Source organism: Cicer arietinum, chromosome 4, assembly GCF_000331145.2.
Source record: "Cicer arietinum cultivar CDC Frontier isolate Library 1 chromosome 4, Cicar.CDCFrontier_v2.0, whole genome shotgun sequence".
In the NCBI taxonomy this organism is placed as follows: Eukaryota; Viridiplantae; Streptophyta; class Magnoliopsida; order Fabales; family Fabaceae; genus Cicer; species Cicer arietinum.
The window spans coordinates 19,348,208-19,372,079 of NC_021163.2; the positions used below are offsets into that span (position 1 = coordinate 19,348,208).

General features: G+C 27.2%; 2 protein-coding genes across 3 annotated transcripts; both read left to right on the forward strand.

Annotated features, from left to right (window-relative positions):
* Positions 1-6,307: 6,307 nt before the first annotated feature.
* Positions 6,308-11,375, forward strand: LOC101511020 (thylakoid membrane protein TERC, chloroplastic). Of its 2 annotated transcripts, XM_004497386.4 has the most exons (14): positions 6,308-6,583; positions 6,665-6,745; positions 7,340-7,443; positions 7,672-7,748; positions 8,154-8,241; positions 8,382-8,462; positions 8,582-8,638; positions 9,081-9,162; positions 9,645-9,694; positions 9,890-9,946; positions 10,029-10,107; positions 10,500-10,558; positions 10,837-10,894; positions 10,981-11,375. In XM_004497386.4, the coding sequence occupies exons 1-14, from the start codon at positions 6,451-6,453 to the stop codon at positions 11,070-11,072; spliced, it is 1,098 nt and encodes a 365-aa protein (XP_004497443.1). In that variant the 5' UTR covers positions 6,308-6,450; the 3' UTR covers positions 11,073-11,375. The 2 variants fall into 2 exon arrangements, with proteins under 2 accessions (XP_004497443.1, XP_027189078.1); XM_027333277.2 differs by lacking the exon at positions 8,582-8,638.
* Positions 11,376-20,559: 9,184 nt separating this feature from the next.
* On the forward strand, positions 20,560-23,087 carry LOC101511327 (glutathione S-transferase L3-like). Its single transcript, XM_004497387.4, has 10 exons — positions 20,560-20,738; positions 20,823-20,897; positions 21,005-21,065; positions 21,214-21,300; positions 21,403-21,501; positions 21,895-21,997; positions 22,084-22,160; positions 22,320-22,427; positions 22,689-22,769; positions 22,865-23,087. Exons 1-10 carry the CDS (start codon positions 20,728-20,730, stop codon positions 22,874-22,876), a joined length of 714 nt encoding a protein of 237 aa, XP_004497444.1. The 5' UTR covers positions 20,560-20,727; the 3' UTR covers positions 22,877-23,087.
* Positions 23,088-23,872: the final 785 nt, after the last annotated feature.

Here is a 23,872-nt window from a genome sequence, read left to right on the forward strand (position 1 = left end):
CATTGGTAAGAATATTTTTTGAAATCCCACTTTGAAAAACTATCATATTTTGTGTAGTTTCAATTCTATACATACTAAAGTCTCACATTGTTTAGAAAACATATGTGACTTTGCTTCCATCACTATATAATGAGTTTCAAGCTATTGTGAAAAGTACACCAAAGTTGGATGCTTTTCCCAACTTTCTCTTTTCTCCCTCTTATACTCTGCTCGCCTAATTTTCGAGCCACTTCTCCCCTTTCTTTCTGTCCCTTCGGTTTTAGAGCGGTTATTATGCCGCAGCCCCTTCGGTTTTTTTAGAGCGGTTATTATGTCGCAGTCCCTTTGGTTTTTTTTTTAGCGGTTATCATGCCGCAGTCCCTTCGGTTTTTTGAGCGGTTATTATGCTACAGTCCCTTCGGTTTTTTTGAGCGTTTATTATGCCGCAGTCCCTTCGGTTTTTTTTGAGCGGTTACTATGCCGCAGTCCCTTCGGTTTTAGAGCGGTTATTATGACGCAGTCCTTTCGGTTTTAGAGCGGTTATTATGTCGTAGTCCCTTCGGTTTTAGAGCGGTTGTTATGCCGTAGTTCTTTCGGTTTTTTGAGCGGTTGTAAGTCGTAGTCCTTTTGTTTTTAGAGCGGTTATTATGTCGTAGTCCATTCGTTTTTGTCTTTTTGAGCGGTTATTATGCCGTAGTTATGAATGGTCATAGTACCATATTGAGAGTGACTTTAATTGCCATATTGAGAGTGGCTTAAACTGCCATATTGAGGGTGTAGTTCTAGAACGGTTTTCTACAGTGTAGTAGAACTCCGATACAGAGTATCTGAGCTGTTTTATCCTGGAGACTTCGTGGTTGATAGTCTGCCTTGCACAATTTTGGGTAGTGCCTCAAAACGTCTTAAAGAGAGCGACCTAGTCCGAGACTCAACCCAGTAATACTCTCGGTGGCATAAATTGTGATTTTTAAATAGTTTTTGAAACTCAAAATTCAACAAAAAAAATGTCACATAATAACAAATATTTCAGCTATATTTTAATTATGTTGACATTTAAAATCACTATCTATCATTTAGTGTTCCTATATTTATACATAAAAAAGTAAAAAATAAAATAAAATAAAATAAAATAAAAAAATTCTCTAAATAGTTAAGTTTTTTAAATATATATAATTCTATCTCAGGAAAATATCTCGGACAAATCACACAACTCTACTTCAATTATATCCTTTAGAGATTTTATCCCTAACAAGTTTAAATTTAGATAAACGACTTACAATTGTGTATAAAAACTAACAAACTACTCTTTTTAGGCAGCAAACAGTTCTAGAAACATAAACACTTCTTCTATTCTATGCTAGACTGTTCAAAAAAAAATTGAATTTAATTATTTTGGTCACTTTAAAATTTAAATAATTAAGAGGAAACATAATTTTAGTAGTCAATTCAAATTTTAAATTGTTAATCGACTATTGGTTGTTAATTAAATTAAGAATAGGTTTCAAGTGTTTTATATTTTTATTTTAGGGTACGCTTACTTCTTCAATCATTTTTGAAATTTAAAGCTTCTAATTTTTATTTTTCTTTTACTTTTTCTATCCTTTGCTAGATTGTTCAATAAAAAAATATTGAATTTAATTATTTTGGGCACTTTCTAGAATTAAATAATTAAGAGGAAACATGATTTTAGTAATCGATCCAAATTTTAAATTGTTAAGCAACTATTGGCTTATAATTAAATTAAGAATAGGCTCCAAGTGTTTTTATTTTTTATTTTAGGGTACGCTTACTTCTTTGGTCATTATTTGAAATTTAAAGCTTTTATTTTATTTTTGTATCCTTTATTAATGCAAAAATGTTTTAGCTACAACTTTTTAGTGATGTTTTGACGATAACAAAATAAATAAATAAATAAAAACAATTATTTGCTAAGTGTGCAGAATAAGTTAGAAGACAAAAAGTTATATTAATGACTATCTATTTTAAGGTAGCATAAATTACAAATAAAATAGAGATAATAATTCGAGTGTCTTAAACACAAAGAATATTATCACCTAATAAACAAATAAATATGTCTACTAATGGAACAAGTCGTAATATCGCAAAAAGAAGTGTTGCATTATGTAAGACAAGCATTACAAAGTATGCTTTCTAATATAAGCTATATCATCTCATAATTGGACGTAGACAAAAAAACAACAAGACTTTGTTTCACTTTGTTTTTCTAAGTCTGATGTAAGCGCTCTAACACATGCCTCTAATAGCAGATTCAGAGGATATTATGATCATAATCATATTAAAGACTGATTTGCCTTAAATGGTGATTGAAGATTTCAAACGATATTCTTAACAAACACTTATTCTCTCTATTTAATAAGAACTCACTTAGTCCATTACAGGTGTGTGAGAGATTGAGAGAGAATGAAAAATGCAATGTAATAAGAAGAAATTATGAAAAAACCAAGAACACATCAAAAGAAAAAAATGAAACATCCTCTCAAAATAGAGTTAATAGAACTGATGTGAATCAATCAAAGTATTTTCACACACTTTTACTAATATAAAGACTCTATATGTAACATTCTCTCAATGAGAGATACAATCTTAGAAATAAACTTTGTGTCAATTCAAACACAAATTAGTACTGGTATATATCAGTCCAACAATAGAAACAACCATCTCACCCCTAAGAGGTATCTTAAAAGATACACTAACTCCTATGAACCTCAACGACAGGATGCCAGAAAGTTGAAGAAGGTTCTAACGACGACAGTCTTGAGAGACTAGAGAAAAATACTCAAAGTTTGAAGATGCAATGTAAAGAATATTTGTATGCTATTAGTTGAAATAGTAGATTAAATCATTGACTGTACTGAGAAAAAATATCTCTATAATGGAAGGATTAAATGTAACAATAGTTTGTTGTGAACTAGTATAAAAATATTTGTGTCTCATTTGTCTTCTTCTATTTCTCGCATCTTAGTTTTTTATGATTCAACCTTACTCTGTCTAAACATATTTTATAAAAGTAAGTTGAATGTTTTGATAAATAACAATTTTTGTAAGGAAATCGAAGTAGCTTTTAGAAATGACAAACACAATTCAAACTCATCTTTCTTGTATTTTCCAACACCTTCATCATTTGTTAGACTGTTTAATAAAAAAAATTAATTTAATTATTTTGGTCACTTTCTATAATTTAAAATTTAAATAATTAAGAGGAAACATGATTTAGTTAATTGATTCAAATTTTAAATTGTTAATCAACTATTGACTTATAATTAAATTAAGAATAGTCTCCCAAGTGTTTTTTATTTTTATTTTAGGGTACACTTACTTCTTCTTCAATCATTATTTGAAATATATAGTTTCTAATTTTTATTTTTCTCTTACATTTCTATACAATTTTAAATCAATAAGAACTATCTAAATAAAGATGAAATCATATCTAAAATATTTTTCTCTTTATAGATTCAAAGTAATTTTTGTTTCATATTCAGTAGCAAGTTTGTGTGGATCTAGGTCTAAAATGAATTAACGATTTCATGTTTTATTTTATCTAATATATGCTTCAACATATTCCTATCGTATTCTGATTCCCACTTTTCTATGTAGCTTCATTTTTTATTTTATTTAACCTCTAAGTTTTTTTTAAAATAATTTATTTCAATTAATGATTTAATTATTATCTTTTTAAAATATAATGCATTATTGATTTTATTATTTAATTTTACAATTTTATATACCATCAATTTTGGCAGTTAAATTTAAGATAATTTCTTTAAAGTGCAAAAACTCTCACACCCTAGAGTTTTAATTGGTAGTAATAATTCTCCTCTATTTATTTGAATTCTTATTAAGATTCATTTCTACAAAATTAATTTATTAATTAATAACTATTTATTCAATTATTAATTTTAATAAATTGTATATATTATTGATAAGAAAATAGTTTTTATGCATATATATATTTGATCATTCTATTCATTATAAACATTTGAATTTGGCTCATTTAAAATGATAAACTAGTAAAGTGAGTAAATATGAATCAGTTATTGATATTATAATCAACCATGATTGATCATGCATGTACACATAATATAATATTAACAATTCATTTAATTATCAATTGTTAATATTATTCACTTTATTCTCTAAAATGAATTGTTCACTTTAGAAGAGTCAAATCCTAAACACATGTATACTCTTAATTTCTATTTTAATATTTATTTATTTTCTATTATATTTTACAAGTGATTCTATGTTATGCTTAACGAGTATAAAAGTGTAGCAATAAAATTAATAATTTTTATATATCTATCTCGGGTAATGTTGGAGAAATAAACTAGGAAAAAGAAATCACGCATTTTAGATGCATAAATTGTTGATTTTATATTATTTATTATTCAATTTCCTTTTCTCCTTTTCGGTTGCAATATTTCTTCATTTTATTCTCTCAAAATTCATCTCCAATTTAATATGTATTCTTTCAAAAAATATATAACAACAATAAATTCAAGTGATCAAGACAACAATTCATTTAATAAAGGTAGTGAGTTTCTAATAGATTATTATAAGAGCATACATCCTAATTATATGGTCACGAAAATGGCTGAGGAGATACAATTTGCCACTAAAAAAAGCACAATCATCTACCTCTTACTCTAAATATATAAAGGATCATTTCAAACACCTCAAAATATAGTACCAAAAAAAAAATACCGAAGACATAAGATTGAGCAGTGTGAGATGGTTAATTGGGTTCTAAGATCAAAATTTGTCAATGTTATTAAGAACGCAAATTTTGATGATATACTTCTTCTTTCTTTATAATTAGTCTTATTGATGTTTTACAAAATTTATTTTTTCTTTTAGTCTTAATTGACATTTTACAAAATTCATTATTTCTTTTAGCCTTAATTAGCATTCTACAAAATTCATTATTTCTTTTAGTCTTAATTGGTATTCTACAAAAAATCATTCATTCTGTTAGTCTTAATTGACATTATAGCTTATATCCATAAATAAATGGATGATTAAACAAAATTTATTATTTTTAGTCTCAATGACATTTCGGTTGCTATCCAAAAAAAAAAAAAATGAATGGTTAAATACAATTTCAATCTTCCTAACTTTAATTGGCATTGCATATTTTATCCATATTAGCTTCTATTCATAATATTGATAGTCAAACACAAAAATCATATTATTTTACTGATGACTCTTTCAGTGTTTCAAATTATTTTAGTCGATAAATTTTCGACTTTACAAATTTCTTTTAGCAAATATTTATTTCTTGAGATTTTCTAAGTTCAAAATGTATTAAACATGTTCTACTTTGAGGGAATATTAGATATCTTAAATTGATTAGTTAATTAAATCGATTAGTTAGTGACATTATCTAGTTAGTTATTTAACACTAGTTAATTATTTTATCTAATTGACTATATAACCCTTGATATAAATAATTCTCTCAATCATTAGTATTATTCAATTTATTTTTCTCCATTCCTTCCTAATCAATAATTTAAACCAAGAATAGTAATATATCATTTATAAAAAATGTCAGCAAAATAACATATAGAGAATTTGTATTGTGCTTATAAAAAATGAAATGATGTTGTTTTCCATGAAATATATTTTTTTCAAAGTACAAAAGTTTACGAAAAAATTACTTTTTAATCATAAAACGATCATTAAATCATTAGTTAAAAAAGCAATTGTATCAAAATCCTTTAATTTGTCGATGTATTATAGAAGTCTCCTTAACAAATTGTATGAAATATACAAAATAGAAATTTTAATTTGAAATAGAATATAAATATAAAAAAGACTTAAACAAACTTTTAATCCAAATAAAATTTCAATTTTTTTATTCCCTTTAAAAAAATCACATATTTTAATCCATATAAATTTATTCTACTAACAATTTTAGTCTTTTTTGAAATAAAACATGTTTAATTAAATATAATATTTTTAAACGTCACAAATTCAAAATAAAAACAAAGAAAAAATCTAAATTTAAAAGTCAAATTTTAATATGATTTTTTGTAAATAAACTTTTTATAATATTATAAATATATCTTTCAAAAAAATTATCAAAAAATATATGTTATCGTTACAGGAAAAATTAAAGCAGCTTGTATATGATAATTTTGTAAGTTTAAAAAATGTTATTTTTTTCAAAAGATTAAAAACAAAATATGTTAAATTTTATTATAACTATAAATTTATTTAACGTTATAAAAAATAAAGAAATAAAGATCTCCTAAAATATATATATAAAAAATATTGGTGAGAGTGTGGTGTACTCACACACACACTCCGTCCAAGCCTTAACGCAGAACAGAAAACAAGAACTTATCTTATAATTCTGGCGCAAACTAAACGTTGGGACAAGAGTATAGAAAATAAGAAAACAAGATTATTCACTTCATTTTTAATTAATTATTCTCTCTCAACTCAACAATTATGGGATTAGCTTCTGTGGTTAACAATGCCGTTCAAATTCCATTCAAATTCAATCAAGGCATGTTCAGGGTTTCACCTTCCAAAACCTCTACAATTCACTTCATTCACAATCCTATCTCTGCTTTTTCCTCAGGTTTCTTCATCTCTCTCATCTAAATTCACCTTCTTAATTACTTATTTACCCCTAACCACGTTTTTTTAATGTGTTTGTCAGTGTATCATTTTCACCGTCCTCACCGTTTTCCACTTCTAAGCTCCAAACGAGTTGGTCACGTTCATGGATTTTCTTCCTCAGGTGACTTATTCATTCATTTAGACTTTAGAGTAATCAAATTTTAGTCCTTGAAATTGTAAGGAAATGGTTGATCAAATTAGCTCCTCAAATTTGTAAAATCACAACTTAATTCCTTAAATTGAACAATATTTATCAATTTAGCCATTTTTTCAAATTCAATAGTTTAAACACGACAATTTTAAGTGTCTTATGTTTGTTTTGTTGCAGGGACTATTCAAGTCAATATGTAGGTCTTATATTGGTTTTTATGAATATTTTGATATAGAAACTAAATTGATTGATATACTTTAATTTAAGAGATTAATTTTTCTTATTTCGTAAATGTGATATACTATTTTGCTGGACCCTTACAATTTCAAGTACCAAAATGCTCATTTACTGTTGTTTTTAGTTTCTATAAAATTTATATTTTTTATTTATTTTTGTATTTGCATTTTAGTCTACAAATTACTACCGAACCATGTATTTTTTAGTTTCTTTTGTAATTTGTAAGGACTGAAAAGTAGGTACAATAACTACCACAAATTTCGTGACAATTATAGACTAAAAATATGTTTAATTTAGCTATTAATTTTTTTATGAGTGGTGGTGCAGAAGTGAAGAGAATTACTGCTCTACCAGATGATAACATTAGTAACGATGAGATATCTTCTACTGAGGAATCACAGAGCTCAGCTGTTAGAACTGTAGCTTTATGGGTGGGTAAATCTCTGCTAATTATGATTTTACTGATATTCTTTTAGATTGATATTTGTAGGAAGTCTCTATTGTGGTAAAAATAAAAATGAAACTAAGGAATAGATGAATTTGATCAAAAACCGGAATTTAGATTTAAAATTCTAATGAGTTATAGCTATCATTTGAATAAATTCGAATAGAGTATTGGTTCCTCAGATATACATCAATATTCTTGTGGTTTCTTGTAGGTTTGCGCAGCAGTGGCATTTGGTATTGGTTTGGGTTTTAAAGAAGGTTATGACAAGGCATCGGAATTCTTTGCTGGGTATGCTCCATAATTTAATTTTACTAGAATGAGTGACCTCGTAGGAAGTTCTCATGTTGCACCTTTGGTGATGTTTGCACCTTTCGTAATCCATTTTTACAATGCTAGAATAGAACAACCAATGTTCCGGATGAGCCAAAGTCAATATTTTGCAAAGTTTCTTTAAGCTTTTTAATCATTTTGAGCATTTCAGATTCCTTAGGGTATGTTTGGGGATTTGGGTTTTGGAGGGAAAGGGAGGGGAAAACTTATTTTCCATTTCTAAATTAAAGAAGTTATAAAATACTTCTAAATATCAAATATATGCCAAGATATAGACTTAGCCACCCCTCCTCCTCTCTGCATTTATTTCACTTTTGAAAACTTTGTACTCAATAGGATTATGACCTTTGTACACTTTTTTAGATACATATTGGAGCAAAGTCTCTCGGTGGATAATCTCTTTGTCTTTGTTCTAATATTCAAATACTTCAAAGTACCAGTATTGTATCAGGTAATGTATAATCATTCTTGCCAAGGGCAAACTTTGAGCAATTTAAACTTATGTTATAATAAGTTATTGGTACTGCATATTAGAATAGCACAAATGCAAATAATTGATCAGTTTTCTTTCACTTCTTATTGAACTTACAGAGTCGTGTACTTTCGTATGGTATTGCTGGTGCAATTTTTTTCCGCCTGACAATAATACTTCTTGGAACAGCCACCCTGCAGGTGTGTTTTCAAGATGGATATATTTCTCTTTAAGTTTTTCTTTCTTTTTTTGCTGTTTTGATTAAGGCTTGTATACTTGTTATTGATCATCCCATCTTGTTTAATACTATGATGTTTAGAGATTTGAGGCAGTTAACCTTCTATTGGCCGCGATATTACTCTTCTCATCATTTAAGGTGACGATTCTTATTATCCAATATTTGAGAACTTCATTCTTGCTTTGTACAATGCTTTCTACATTCATATGTGTCAAGGAAATGATGATCCTTAAAGCTGGAAGTTGTTAGAACATCAACATGGATGCTTTTGTGTACCCAATATCCCCATCACGCTACTTAGGGCTTGAAGCATGTATAACACATTTTATCGTATGCTGAAATTTAATTAAATTATGAACGAATGAAGGTCACGGGCATCAAACTTCTTTCTCCTTGGTGAAAGGGGCTTCTATATGATACCAATGACCAATCATCCTGAACCTTAAACTGTTAGATTGAAGCACTCAAATCTAATGATTTTATCTCTTTAACATTATCCTAGGATCTTCAAACTTCTTGTTGTGTGGTTACAGTTCTATGGACTTGCTTAATCAAAGCTTGTTTCTTTTTTTATGAATAGCTATTTGCTAGTGAAGAAGAAGAGTCAGATTTATCTGATAACTTTTTGGTGAAGACATGCCAGAAATTGATTCCTGTAACAAGTAATGTTCTCTAATCATGTTTACTTCTTTCTCTTTTTGTTGTTGGAGATTTTCTGTTGATCCGTTGAATATTGCAAATTTGAAATTGGATTCTTCATTTTTGAGACAAAATTATAGAACTGGATCAGAATATTGAAGAATAGAATGAAATTTTTAATGAGAATCTTTTCAACTCAGTGGTAGTACCCATGGGGTATGCAACCAATGAAGGGGAATGCTGGACCAGAAGAAATAGATATAAGCTGGAGTATTTTAATATTGGGTTGATCCATTGTTCCTTTTTGGAATGCTGGATTAGAATAAGTTATACACGTGCATGCCTACATGAATACATATATGCTACCATGATGAATGAAGAACAGGGGAAAATATATTGTTGGCTTATCATTGTACTTGGCATGTGGTCATTTGCTTTGAGTTTATATATCATTCTGCTGAGTAATATTGTCATCCAAAATCTTACTTTGACAAAATTGTTGCAGCATATTATGATGGAAACCGGTTCATAACAAATCAGGATGGAATATGGATGGTAAGATATCTTGCAAACTGAAATTACTTCCCCATTCTCTTTATTTAAGCAACTCTTATCTTTTCAACACAAATGCATTGATGTTTTTTTTTCGATTTGCATTTATTGCTTTCTTTTCATAAGTCAAAAGATTTTTCTTAATGAATTAAATTAATTTCAACTTGATTTCTAACAGGGATCAAACATTTTGGGCAGGCCACACCTTTGCTTCTTACTGTAGCAGTTATTGAACTCAGTGACATTGCATTTGCTGTAAGAATATTGATTCTCTGATCCTTCTATTTTATGTGGAGTTTTGTGGTTTAAATCTTGACACAATTTTCTTTTCTAATAGGTGGACTCAATACCTGCAGTTTTTGGTGTAACACGAGACCCGTTTATAGTGTTTTCTTCTAATCTTTTTGCCATTTTGGGTAAGTTCTCTTGCCGCAGTTCTCCTTGTGACGTAATGCTAGTACATTTAGATTTAATTTTGGAATTCAAATTGTGTTCCTTAAAGTTTGATACCGATAAAGCTAGCAAGTACAGTTCCAGTTTTAAGGTAGTTCATCTATTTGCTTGCTGAACACTTGCTAATAAACAATTTTATAACAAAAGTTGTTGCGAAGAAGTGGTTCTTTTGTAATTTTTATATCTATCTGATTCTCTATTAACTCGTGGAACTGGAGGGACAACATGAGTTCATTCTTTGTTATAATCTGAGATTAGATGTTTTTCTTCCCAACAATAGTCTATGTTTTTCCTTACAAAATTTATTTGTATGTGAAACAGCAATAAATAAACAACTGTTATTTTTCAAATGTAGGTCTGAGGTCCCTTTACTTGATCATTTCGGAGGGTATGTCAGAATTGAAGTACTTACAGGTAACGACTTTGTCTGTTGATATACCATGGCTGGTGCATGATTTTCTGCTGGTTGAAGCTATTCTTTAAAATAACCTCATGCATTACATTCGGTACTTGAAATCTTGAACTATGTTTCTGTTACCACTTCATAATTGCTGTTTCCCTTTGGCTTCGTGCTTATTATGTGTATTACATACTGAATATTCATTGATATGATGTGATATATATGACAAATATTACTCTGTTAACTTATATTTCCATGCTTACCATTGATAACCATGTTTTGTTCTTGTTAGCCGTCCATTGCTGTTGTTCTGGGATTTATTGGGTGCAAGATGATCCTGGACTATTATGGTGAGTATGCAACTAGTCTTTCAATTACCAATTTTAATATGATCCACTGTACTTGGAATTTTTCACATATATTTTCATTTTTACAGGAATCCATGTCTCAACGGAGGCATCTCTTGGTTTTGTAGCCTCTAGTCTTACCATTGGAGTGATATTAAGTCTGGCTAACAAATCTGACTAGCTTAAACCAACTCAGAATGAGTTGAGCTCTACATGATTGCTTCTATTTCACCAAGCAATCCAATTCCACAACACCCACTTCCCCAAGAAAGGCCATTTATTATTATTCCTTTATCATGTTGTAATATCTTGGAAAGGAATATTTATTTTATATGATTGTGTCATTAGCCAATAACCAACTGAGGAAACCCTTTGTAGCCTCTGATATGGCTGTAATGTTGAAAGTTAAAGCATAATAATTGCAATTTTACAAATTGTCGATAAAAAAAATTTGTAGTTTTTAATTAAAACTACATTTTGAATATTCAATGTCTTTTTCTACTAAAACACGAGCCGAACTTTCTACTGTAAAACTTTTCATATATATCCCGGATAACAATTTTAATTAAGGCAGGCAGGGGAAAGGATAATGTTTATTACAATTTATCATTCATTCATCATGGGTTCACTTGTATTTTTTGGCGGGCAAGTTGAAATTTTTAACCCGTTGCTATAAGTTTGTCTTTCTTGTCTAATTCACTAAAAACGGGACGGAGGCGGATTGATCTATAGGTTTAAATAAATTAATAACTTTTTTAGAACTAATTATATCCCTGTTATGTTTTTCTAAAATCAAAGTCTTATCTAAAGACTTTATCTAAAATACACTAGTGTGTAACCCGTTCGTCACACGAAAATAATGTACATTTTAATAAATAAATTGTTATATATATATATATATATATTCTCATAAATTTTATTGACATGCCAATGTTCCTGATAGCACCACTCTTTAACTCTCTAAAGAATTTTTTTTTCTTTTCAACAAAACTTATTATAAAATAATACTTTTAATTTTAAACAAATAAAAATAATAATTATTAAATAAATAAATAATTAGATCAGATGAAATAGGGATTTTTAAAATAATGGACATGACATATATAACTTAAGTATGTTATTTATATGAAATACATGATATTCAAAAATTTATGTAAATTTTGTTGAAATATCTTTCATTTCGGTACTATTCACAAAATACTACAGAAAAATAATCATTACAAAAAAAATTACAATACACATAAAAATTATGGTTATCTTTTATCTATAAATTTGCATGTTAGTCTTCATTAATTTTTCATTTCTTTTGAATTTACATGATATTTAATAATAAATTTAGAATGTAAAATGTATAATAGATTAATAAAATAGTAGTTTTAAAAAAATTATTACACACTTTTACAAAAACTCGTCAAATCGTGGTGGAACAAATTTGTTAAATCAGTGGTTGAAGTTTGAAAAACCATTACTCCTACATAAAAATCGTCAAATCATAATGAATTGTATTTTTTTTAATTCCTAAATAAATTTTATATTTATTTAAATATATTATTATTTTTCTCTTCGCTGGAAATTAACTTGAATTAATGGCGCCTACGTAAATTAATTTACTTAACTAAATTATTATTTTTCTCTTCGCTGGAAATTAACTTGAATTAATGGCGCCTACGTAAATTAATTTACTTAACTAAATTATTATTTTTCTCTTCGCTGGAAATTAACTTGAATTAATGGCGCCTACGTAAATTAATTTACTTAACTAAATTATTATTTTTCTCTTCGCTGGAAATTAACTTGAATTAATGGCGCCTACGTAAATTAATTTACTTAACTAAATTATTATTTTTCTCTTCGCTGGAAATTAACTTGAATTAATGGCGCCTACGTAAATTAATTTACTTAACTAAATTATTATTTTTCTCTTCAATATAACTTTGTGGTAATAGTGTTTATTACATAACCTAAAATCAAAATTATTAAGATGGACAACAACTATGTGGCAACTGTTTATTAGATAAACTATAATCAAAATTATTAAGACCGACAACAACTATGTATAATTTAAAATTTGAATTTATAAACAAAAGAATTAAACTTAACATCACCGTCAAGACTATTTCCAGCGTAAAATTTATGTTTTGACGTTGACACGAACAATGTCACAACTTTATCAACCAAATTCCATGAATATTTGGAGAAATCGAACCAACAAAATCTAATTTTTTTCGGAGAAAGATAAAGAATTTTGGTAAAAAAAAAAAAAAACTAATAAGGAATTGTGTATATAGTAGATAATGTGAATGATATTTATAAGAGAGACACAAAAAATGAGAGATCATTAGAGACAGTTAACGGAATACGATGAATTAAGAAGAATAATTATTTTAATTAAATTAATTTGAAGTGGTTGTTGCTAAAGTAGTGATTTAAAAATAATTAACTTTCAATTGGCCACTCAATTCTCAACCGTGAAATGTGAAATGTCGTCGTGTATTATATTTTATTTTTAATTTATTTTCTTATTTTTTTAATTGGTCATTCACTGCATTTCTCATGTAATGAAAGTTTTATTTTTTTGTCAAAAAAATCTTTTATTTTTTATTTATTTTTTTTATTTTTTAATTGGTCATTAACTTCTCAACGGACGCATAGAAAAAACTGTCAAGTCGTGGTGTATTCTATTTTATTTTTAATTGATCATTAAATTCTAAACGGATGTATCGTGGACAAACAGAAGTTTTATGCTTACAACAAAAAACTTTTTATTTTTAATTCATTCCTTTTATTTTTTAATTGCCCATTAACTTTTCAAGCATACGCACATATTATTTCTATTAATAGAAACTTTGATATTTTCTTAACATTTTAGTTTGTTGACACGTGTCAAACTTGTCAATTTATCATGTTTGTTTTATTATAATGTATAGATGTCCGGATAGTAAGTGTATTTTCTCCTACGTGTATTTTGGAAGTGTATGTTGGATCAAATGAAAAAAGAAACCCTCAAACTTTATTTTATATCTTTTTATTTATAAGTCATATTTTATTTGCCTTTTTTTCTTCTTCTATATTTGGCCATGTAGAGAGAATAAGCTCTTTTAATCTAACCACTTTGATTTCATGATTTTACCCTTATGTTTCTTATAGTTTGTCAATTGTTTAACTTAATGATTTTTATTTTATTTTAGTTGTGTTTCTTATACTTATCAATTGTTTAACTTAATGATTTTTATTTTATTTTAGTTGAATGATACTTTCTATGTTTTTTATAATAATAATTTTTATATTTTTGTTGACTCGTTAGTTACATATTTTTATTCTAGATTCTTGTTGTGATTATTATTTTTTATTTTTCATAAAAATAAAATTTTAGTTTCACTAGATGTTTGAATGAGATTTTTTTCCCCAAATGAGTTATAATATAAAACGGGGCAGTATTTAGAGACAAAACAATATTATTAATCTAAAAGAACATAAGTATTATTTGCTTTTGTAGAAGAATTTTGTCTTTTTAAAGTTTAATATATCATTAAAGGTATCATAAAATAAAAAGTAAACAAAATTATTGTCTTAATATGTATACGAGCATATCCAATAGAGTTGATTTACGAAGAATCGTTTATTAGATTTTTTTTTATGTTAATGATTAATTTATTAAAGAAAGTCACAATAAATCAAAAATCAAGATAATAGAAATATAAAAAAATTAAACTATAAAAAAAACATTAAAATTAATATAATCTTCAATAATAAACCAATAGGAAATTGTTGATAAGTGTTCAACAAGACAACTATTTGAATCATTTGATTCCTTTATAAGATTTAAAAAAAAAATTTTTTTAGCATATTTCAAGCTTTTTTGCATAGCTAAAACTTCTACAACCTTTGAATTTGGTAATAAAATGATTTGCGAGCACCTAGCTGCAACTACTACATCATCAACATCTCTCACTACAACACCAATATCCTATTTATCGGACTTGTTGCATCAACGTTAAGCTTATAACAATTAACCATTAAATTTATGTGTCCAACGAACATCATATATAGGTAAATTGAAACCTCCACTTAGCGCCTTCAACAACATTGCACTAGCACTATTAAAATTAATAGATTTATGTGTTTTTTGAATAATGGTAATCACATCAATATTAGTCCCCTCAAAATATTATTTATTTATAGCCCCTCATATTTCATAACACAAGACCAACACATGTATAATCACATTCTCATTTGCATCAATATTATTTCTTTCCAACCACTTGTGAAATGATATACGTACCTGGAAGCATGTGAATTAAATACCAGACTTAAAAAGGAAGCAAATAATACCTGATTTGAACAGTGACACTCCATAAGGAGATGTAAAATTGTCTCACTTTGTTGTTCATACAAAACACACAATGTATCACAACTAATTCCTCTTTTAAAAAGATGATTTTTACTAATATTTTTGCATGTAGAATCCTCCAAATAAAATGAGTGTGTCTTAGAATATTTTTTTATTTTCCATAACTTTTTTCACATTTGTTGATCAATATTATGTGCTGAATTATGAGAGGCAGATATCTCACGTCTTTCTTTAAAAAAATGATATGAACTCTTTACTGAAAAATTTCATCGTATTCTTCAGTATAGGCAAATAGCATGATGCTTTAAATTTTTAGCAGGTAAGAAAACTTCATTTTTTGTGAACTCTACTTTCAGTATATCATACATAGAATCAGACAATCTATTTTTGACCACTTCCACAGTCTGCTTCAGAAATTATTTCAGGATGACTAGTAGATAAAAGATTTGAAAGAAATTATTAAAAATTTAAAGCCTACTATATCAATTCTTTCAATTGAGAGAGTGACTTGAAAGAAATGATTAGGAGGATGTCTCTTAGATACTTGATACTTTATTGGAAGATAAAAAAAATAAGGATGGCTATTAGAGAGAAATAGATGAAATGTTATAATTATCACTAGAAATTCACAGATCTTAAATTCAAATTGGAGTTATGATGTTCAACCTAACAATATCAATATTTTGTCAGTTAAGCTAGAATTTTAAGACTACAATCTTTATTTGCTAAATTGTATTAATAAAATAAATGAATGTTGTTGTAATGTGATTACATAGAATTATTACTTATTAATAAGACTTAGTTAATACAATTTTTTAAGGCATTGAATTCAAAGAGAATTAATACTGTTATCCTTAGGATCCTTAAAAAAAATATCATTTTTAGTCTTTGACAAAAATAAATTAAGACATGTTAGTACTTCTGTCAACTTTTTTCTAATCGATTTTTTATTCATTTTTGAATTATGACTAAATTATGTGAAAATTCATGTATCATACAATGGTCAATGAAAAGAAAACAAAATCATCGCATAAAAAAAAAAAGATTTGCAATTTGGAAACGAAAATCTGAAAAGAAAAAACAAAATAACATGAGAAATACCTCATATATGAAAGTCGCCAAAGAATTGTTGTTGTGTTGGACCTTATCTACTCTTTGTCGTAGTCATAAATAGTCGGAAACAACTATCAAATGAATGACTAATATATCATCTTATATTTATGTTAAAGACACCAAATTACGGACACCATCAATAATTTATTTGCTTTGTAGAAGAATTTTGTTTCTATTTATTTTTATATTTTTAAAGTTTAATATATCATTAAAGGTATCATAAAATAAAAAGTAAACAAAATAATTGTCTTAATATGTATAAGAGCATGTCCAATGGAGTTGATTTACGAGGAATCATTTATTAGATTTTTTATTATGTTAATGTTTATTTCATTAAAGAAAGTCACAATAAATTAAAAGTCAAGATAATAGAAATATAAAACGGAGTCTCTATAATCTATATAATGAACAGTTTGGTTAGTATCACGCCTAACATGTAAAAAAAATTAAACTATGAAAATAAACATTAAAATTAATACAATCTCCAATAATAGAACCCATAGAAAATTGTTGATAAGTGTTCAACACGACAACCACATTTGAAGCATTTGATTCTTTTATAAGATTTAAGAAATACATATTTTAAGCAAATTTCAAGCTTTTCTGCATAGCTAAAACTTCTACTACCTTTGAATCTGGTAATAAAATGATTGGTCAGCACCTAGCTAAAACTACTATACTATCAACATCTCTCACTACAACACCAATATCATATTTATCCCTATTTATCGGACTTGCTGCATCAACATTAAGCTTATAACTACCAACTATTAAATTTGTGTGTCCAACGAACATCATATATAGGCAAATTGAGACTGCCACTTAGCGTCTTCAACAACATTACAGTAGCACTATTAAAACTAACAATAGACTTATGTGTTTTTTGAATAATGGTAACCACATTAACATTAGTCCCCTCAAAACATTTTTTATTTCTAACCCCTCATATTTCATAACACAAGACCAACACATGTATAGTCACATTCTCATTTGCATCAATAATATTTCTTTCCAACAACTCATGAAATGATACATACCTTGAATCATGTGAATTAAATACAAAACCTAAAATGGAAGCAAATCATACATGCTTTGACTAGTGGCACTCTATAAGAAGATGTAAAATTGTCTCACTATGTTGTCCACAAAAAATACATAATGGATCACAACTAACTCCTCTTTTAAAAATATGATTTTTATTGATATATTTGCATGTATAATCCTCTAAGCAAAATGAGTGTGTTTTGGAATATTTTTTATTTTTTATAATTTTTTCCACATTTGTTGATCAATATTATGTGCTGAATTATGAGAGTCAGATGTCTCACGCCTTTCTTTTAAGAAATGATATGAACTCTTTATTAAAAAACTTGATTGTATTTTTCAGTATAGGCAAATAGCATGATGATTTAAATTTTTAACAGTTAAGAAAACTTCATTTTTTGTGAACTTTACTTCCAATATATCACACATAGAATTAAACAATCTATTTTTGACTACTTCTACCACTTACTTCATAAATTATTTCAAGATGACTAGTAAATAAAAGATTTGAAATAAATTATTAAAAATTTAAAGTCTACTATTTCAATTCTTTCAATTTTGAGAGAGTGACTTGAAAGAAATGACTAGTAGGATGTCTATTAGATACTTGATACTTCATTGGAAGATGGAAAAGAAAAATGATGGCTATTAGAAAGAAATAGATGAAATGTTATAATTTTAAGGCGATGGATTCGAAGAGAATTAATATTAAAAATTATAAAGTTATAAATGAGTATTAATATTGTCATCCTTAAAGTCCTTCACAAAAAAGATCATTTTTAGTCTTTGACAAAAATAAACTAGGACATGTTAGTTTTTGTATCAACTTTTTCCTAATTAATTTTTTTATTAGTTTTTGAATTGTGACCGATTATGTAAAAATTTACTTATAATATATAATGGTCCATGAAAAAAACAAAATCATGACATAAAGGAAAAAATTTACAGTTTAGAAACGAAAACCTGAAAAGAAAAAACAAAATAACATGAGAAATACTTCATATATGAAAGTCGTCAAAGAATTATGTGAAATGAATGACTAATATATCATCTTATATTTCTGGTAAAGATCACCAAAAAAAAATTACGGACACCGTCAATAATTTATTAACTCTACATGTTATTATTTTCTATTCCATTAAATGATAAATTATGATTTAATGACTAAATTATTCTGTTTTATTTTGTTATGAAAAATTAAAAATGATATTTTTTCTGGATTAATCTGTCCAGTATATATTTTTAGGTAAGGGATCAAAATGTATTTTGCGGTAAATAAATAAAAAACCAAAAAGACAAGAGTGAGGAAGTACGTCACTGTCGAGTATTGATGAAGCAATAGATTACGATAGACAGACTCTCTCAGTCTCTTAAATGAATGTAGACATATTTCTCATTCAGATTAGTGTCCAGGAACATAATCAACGGCTACTATGCCAAAATTTTCGTTTTCAGCAAACTTTCACTTGTTTTTAGTCATCTATCCATTTATTAAGAAAAACTTATCTCATAATAAATGTCTAGTTTCATTTTCAATACAAATTTTTCTCAAATATATTATTTAATTAATATTATTTATAATATAATATATTTTATTAGACATTTATGATTAAAGAACTTCACAGATATTAATAAAATTGTGCATTTGATTATCTAAATTAAATCAATTCGTATTTTGATTTAGTTCATTCAAATTTTAGTATAATTCGAACCAATTTATTTTATGTATTTTATTGTAGTTAATAATATTTAAAATTATATTTTTATTAAATACATTCAAATTATGTTTAATTGTGTTCATTGCATATTTAATGAGTTGTAATATTTTATTATATTTATTGATCATCGACGGGACATAAATAATTACATATTTATGTTGTGTTAGATATCTAAATTATTGTCAACATTTGATTTTAAATTTGTGTGTCAAAATTAGATGACTAAAAATCTATATCCACATATAGATATTTATATTTAAATAATAAATTTTTAATCATTCAACGTCAATTTTTTTTTTTAAAATGACTTAATTGCAATTTTAGTCCCTCTATTTTTAAATTGGTTCTCATATTTTAAAAGTTGTTAGTTTTGGTCTATCATTCGAATTTTTTAACTAAAAAATAATGATGTGAGATATTTTAAATAATGTGACATATAATAGGATCATGTAAAATGATTAACACATGAAATTGAAATAAAACGCAGTAAAAATTTAATTTTCAACTTCTGAATTTTTTATATTTTTAATTTAATTAATGACGTATGAATAATTAATGCATCTGGATGATTTTATATAATAGAATTGTAAGTCATGTCTTTAAAAAATATATTAATTCCATATTTTTTAGTTAAAAAATATGAGGAAAAGATCAAAACAATAGATTTTTAAAATAAAAAGACTATTTTAATAAATTGATAATAATAGAAGAATTAAAATTGCAATTAAGATAAAAAAAAAAATTTGATTCATATACAATGCAATGTAACAGTTTTTAAATCATATCCATACATTATAAAATAATTATAATGTGATAATAATAATTGTAGTGCGATAATAATGTAAAATACTTATACCAACAATGTGTGATAACTAGACTTTTTTTAAAATGAAAAGAAAAATCCACTTTTGAACCTTTTCTTTGGTTTCGCAATGTATCAATAGTAACTAATAAGTTTTTTAGCCAACTCATTAATCATTTTTAGACCTTTACAGATCAGTCAATTGAATTGATTAATTACTAATAATATCAACTTTAAATGAAAATATTATAATAATGCTATATCTATTTCAATATTATTATATATATGAAGAAATCAGTAAAATTGGAATATGATTTAATAAAATATATTCAATTAATTATTTTTTATTTATTGCATTTGTAAAAAAATATTTATATTTATTTTTTCATTTTTAAAATTCAACGTAACATCAATTTGGTATTATAATTAGAAAGCTATGAATGAGATGATAAATTGCTAAATGTGGTATAAAACAGACAAATAATAATATCAAAGATAACATTGGTTCTCTTAGTAAGTATGTATAAATAAATTTAAAACAACCAAATAAAAGAAAACATAAAAGTGTAAATTAAAATAAGAATTTAATCTATAGATAATTGAAATAGTATTTTCAACAAGTGTGATGCGGTGTTCCCACGATTAATTTCAAATGTTGAACTATTTTCCAAGACTAGAGTAACATAAACCACCGTCATCGCTGACAACACCACATCCAACTCCAACTCTATAAATATAAACGCTTCAAATTAAATACTATCTATCAATCCATTTTCCAATTCATAAACAACACTACCAAATCAAATCAATGGCCACTATGTATGAAACAAAACTCTTCATTTTCTTAATTCTCTTCTTTTTCTTTAACTAACAATCTTCTTTTCTCTCTTTCTAACTAATTAGCGCCGGTCAACATGTTCGTGCTCCCCCGTTGACTTCAACTTCCGAACAACCACCTCTTTTCGATGGAACCACCAGGTTTCTTCATTCTCCCACTCCTAATTTCACCTTCATTTCTATCTTTCTATGCTTTTGCTTCAAATTTCACACGCGCTAATTCTTAATTCGCTCATTCATTTTTTTAGGTTGTATACCAGTTATAGTTGCCCTTTTGCACAACGTGTATGGATCACTAGGAACTACAAGGTGATTTCTTCGTCTTCTATCCTATTTTATCCAGTGTTTTTTTTGTATTCTTTTTTTTTTTTTTTTTTTTTTTTTTTTTTTTTTTTTTTTTTTTTTTTTTTTTTTTTTTTTTTTTTTTTTTTTTTTAATTCCGTTGGTTGAATTGCAGGGGTTACAAGAGAAGATCAAATTGGTTCCTATTGACCTTCAAAACAGGCCTGCTTGGTATAAGGAAAAAGTATATCCTGAAAATAAGGTTTGTCATTTTGTTATTATAACTTCATTATTATTATTATTATAGAATATTAAATAAATTGGACTGACCTCATTTTTCTCTTTCTTATACTAATACTAATAGGTGCCATCTTTGGAGCACAATGGCAAGGTATTGGGGGAAAGTCTTGATTTGATCAAATATGTTGATGCTAACTTTGAAGGGACTCCTCTTCTTCCCAATGTAAGAATTGCACATTAATTCTCTTTTTGTCCATCATGGTCTCTCATCTTGATAATGTCAGTGATACGTAGACACCTTTCATAGTTTAAGAAATTAGAAGAATTGAATGTTAACATGTGTTGATGTTTGATATTGACATAGACTCCTGACACGTCTTTAATCTCAAGTGTTAGTGTTATATAGGTTAGAAAGAATTAATAATGTTAAGTGAAGGTTTTAAATTGTGGTTGTATTGCGATGATTGATATTTGTGAGATCAATTAAGGCTCATGAGACCACTGTCAATTTTGATCGCATTGTAGTTGTAGAAACATCGAGACCTTAACTTTATGTTGTGCCTGAAACCTTTTTAAAAAATAAAATAAAATTGATTGTAGGTATAAATTTTTGTAGGATCTGGCCAGGAAGGAGTACGGTGAGAAGTTGTTATCCCATGTTGATACATTCGTCAAAGACTTGTTTGTTTCGTTAAAAGGGGATGCTGTGCAACAATCCAGTAAGACGTTTAAGTTTATAAATGGAGGAAAGTATTATTTTTAATCAAATATAAAATAGACCTTTAAATTGGTTATTTTGAATCAGGTCCTGCTTTTGAATTCTTGGAGAATTCTCTTGGTAAATTTGATGATGGGCCATTCTTGCTTGGTCAATTCAGTTTGGTGAGTCTAAATCAAATCAATGGTCGTCGAAATTTTCATTTTCCTTTCAAATTTGAAGCCTTTTAAGCATATTGCTATAATGTTTTTCATGATGCATCAGATAATATCAATGACTTTAGCTTTTTCTTCATATAATTTGTAAATGCTCGTGGTGATCAGGTGGATATTGCCTATATTCCGTTTGTTGAAAGATTCCATGTTGTCTTCGCTGAGGTGTTCAAGCATGACATCACAGAAGGAAGGCCTAAACTTGGAACATGGATTGAGGTACACTTTAACAACCACTTGTGTAGAATTTCTTGCCTTGATTATGAGAATTGTACTAGTTTGCTTTCATTTGTATGTATTCACCATAATCTTCAATCTTAACTAGAAGAAAATTTCTCCATTAGTTTAGCAAGTATTGACAGATAACAGATTGTTTCATTTAAACTTCGGTCCTCAATGCATGCATTTGAAAAGAAGTAGTATTACCAACTCTACAGACATAAGAGAGATTCATTTGTGAATGAAATGTTTCTTTTGTAGGAGCTGAACAAGATTGATGCTTATACACAGACAAGAGTGAATCCTCAGGAAATAGTTGATCTTTTCAAGACACGTTTTCTGGTACTATCTTCGTTATGAATATCACGCTATTGATTTTGAAGAATTGTGATTGGATTCTGATTGTTTCATTTTGCTATCTGGTTTGTACTATGCAGCCTCAGCAGTGAAAGTTGAGATATTCCAATAAAGCATCGTTTGTATTAGTGGGATGTATCTTCAATCAAAATATTGGTGTATTATATAGTTGATGTCATTGTTATGTTTCATTTTCCAGCTTGTTTGTTTGGTGTTGTAATAATGTTTATGTACCAGCTTGTGAGTCAAAAACTAAGGTAGTATCTATCTCTCCTTCAGAATGCAGAACTTTATTCCATTTCACAGCTAATAGTTATGATCTTTACCTTGCTGCCTTGCACAATAATTTGTTGTTTGTTTAAATAATGTACAATATGTAAATAAAGTTGATGCAGTCTCTGATTTTCTCAAATCAAAATTCCACACACCAAACAGATCACACTGTAAATGGTTTCCTCATAACTCTACGCAATGGACGAATGCAACATACTTTTCTAACTAACGGGGATTGATTCAGGACAATTTAAGTTTATTTTGGGTTTGAAATTTTGAATACACTTTTTTGTTGGTGGAATTTTCGGTTTTAGTTAAATTTTTCTCTTTTTAGATTTTGTCATTGCGAAGGCAAAAATCATCATTTTAGCATCTATCATGTGAAGCTTTGGAGCAACACTTGTATAGTCATAAATACAATTATAAATTATTTAGACACACAAATGGAAAAATGCATTGAAGTAAAGGTAATTTATTATTTATTATTACTATGAATGGTGAAAAAAATTAAATAGATATGTATTTTGTGGTTGGGACCACACAAAAACAAAAATTATTCCAAGAGTAATTATAAAAGTGCCTTATTTGTAACGTGAGAATGTTAAATTAGTCATTCCTCCGTATATAATCTTTGATTCTCTAAGTTTTTAATTTTCTTTTGTACTTTACAAAAATCACAAGCTACTATAAAATAATAAATCACAAGTAAACATTAAATAATTTTTTTTATTAAATAAAATATGAGTAAAAAGGTCTAAGAAATTTTATGGTTGTACGTCTACAATTCTAAACGCACGGTTATATAGGTTAAATGT

What these genes read in the sequence shown, in the direction of transcription:
- LOC101511020 (XM_004497386.4), top strand. Translation starts at nt 6,451, where the DNA reads ATGGGATTAGCTTCTGTGGTTAACAATGCCGTTCAAATTCCATTCAAA. An exon ending in TACTCTTCTCATCATTTAAG is followed by an intron (nt 8,639 to 9,080) that starts GTGACGATTCTT and finishes TTTTATGAATAG; the next exon opens with CTATTTGCTAGTGAAGAAGA. An exon ending in ATCAGGATGGAATATGGATG is followed by an intron (nt 9,695 to 9,889) that starts GTAAGATATCTT and finishes CATTTTGGGCAG; the next exon opens with GCCACACCTTTGCTTCTTAC.
- LOC101511327 (XM_004497387.4), top strand. An exon ending in GGATGCTGTGCAACAATCCA is followed by an intron (nt 21,998 to 22,083) that starts GTAAGACGTTTA and finishes ATTTTGAATCAG; the next exon opens with GTCCTGCTTTTGAATTCTTG. An exon ending in AACTTGGAACATGGATTGAG is followed by an intron (nt 22,428 to 22,688) that starts GTACACTTTAAC and finishes TTTCTTTTGTAG; the next exon opens with GAGCTGAACAAGATTGATGC.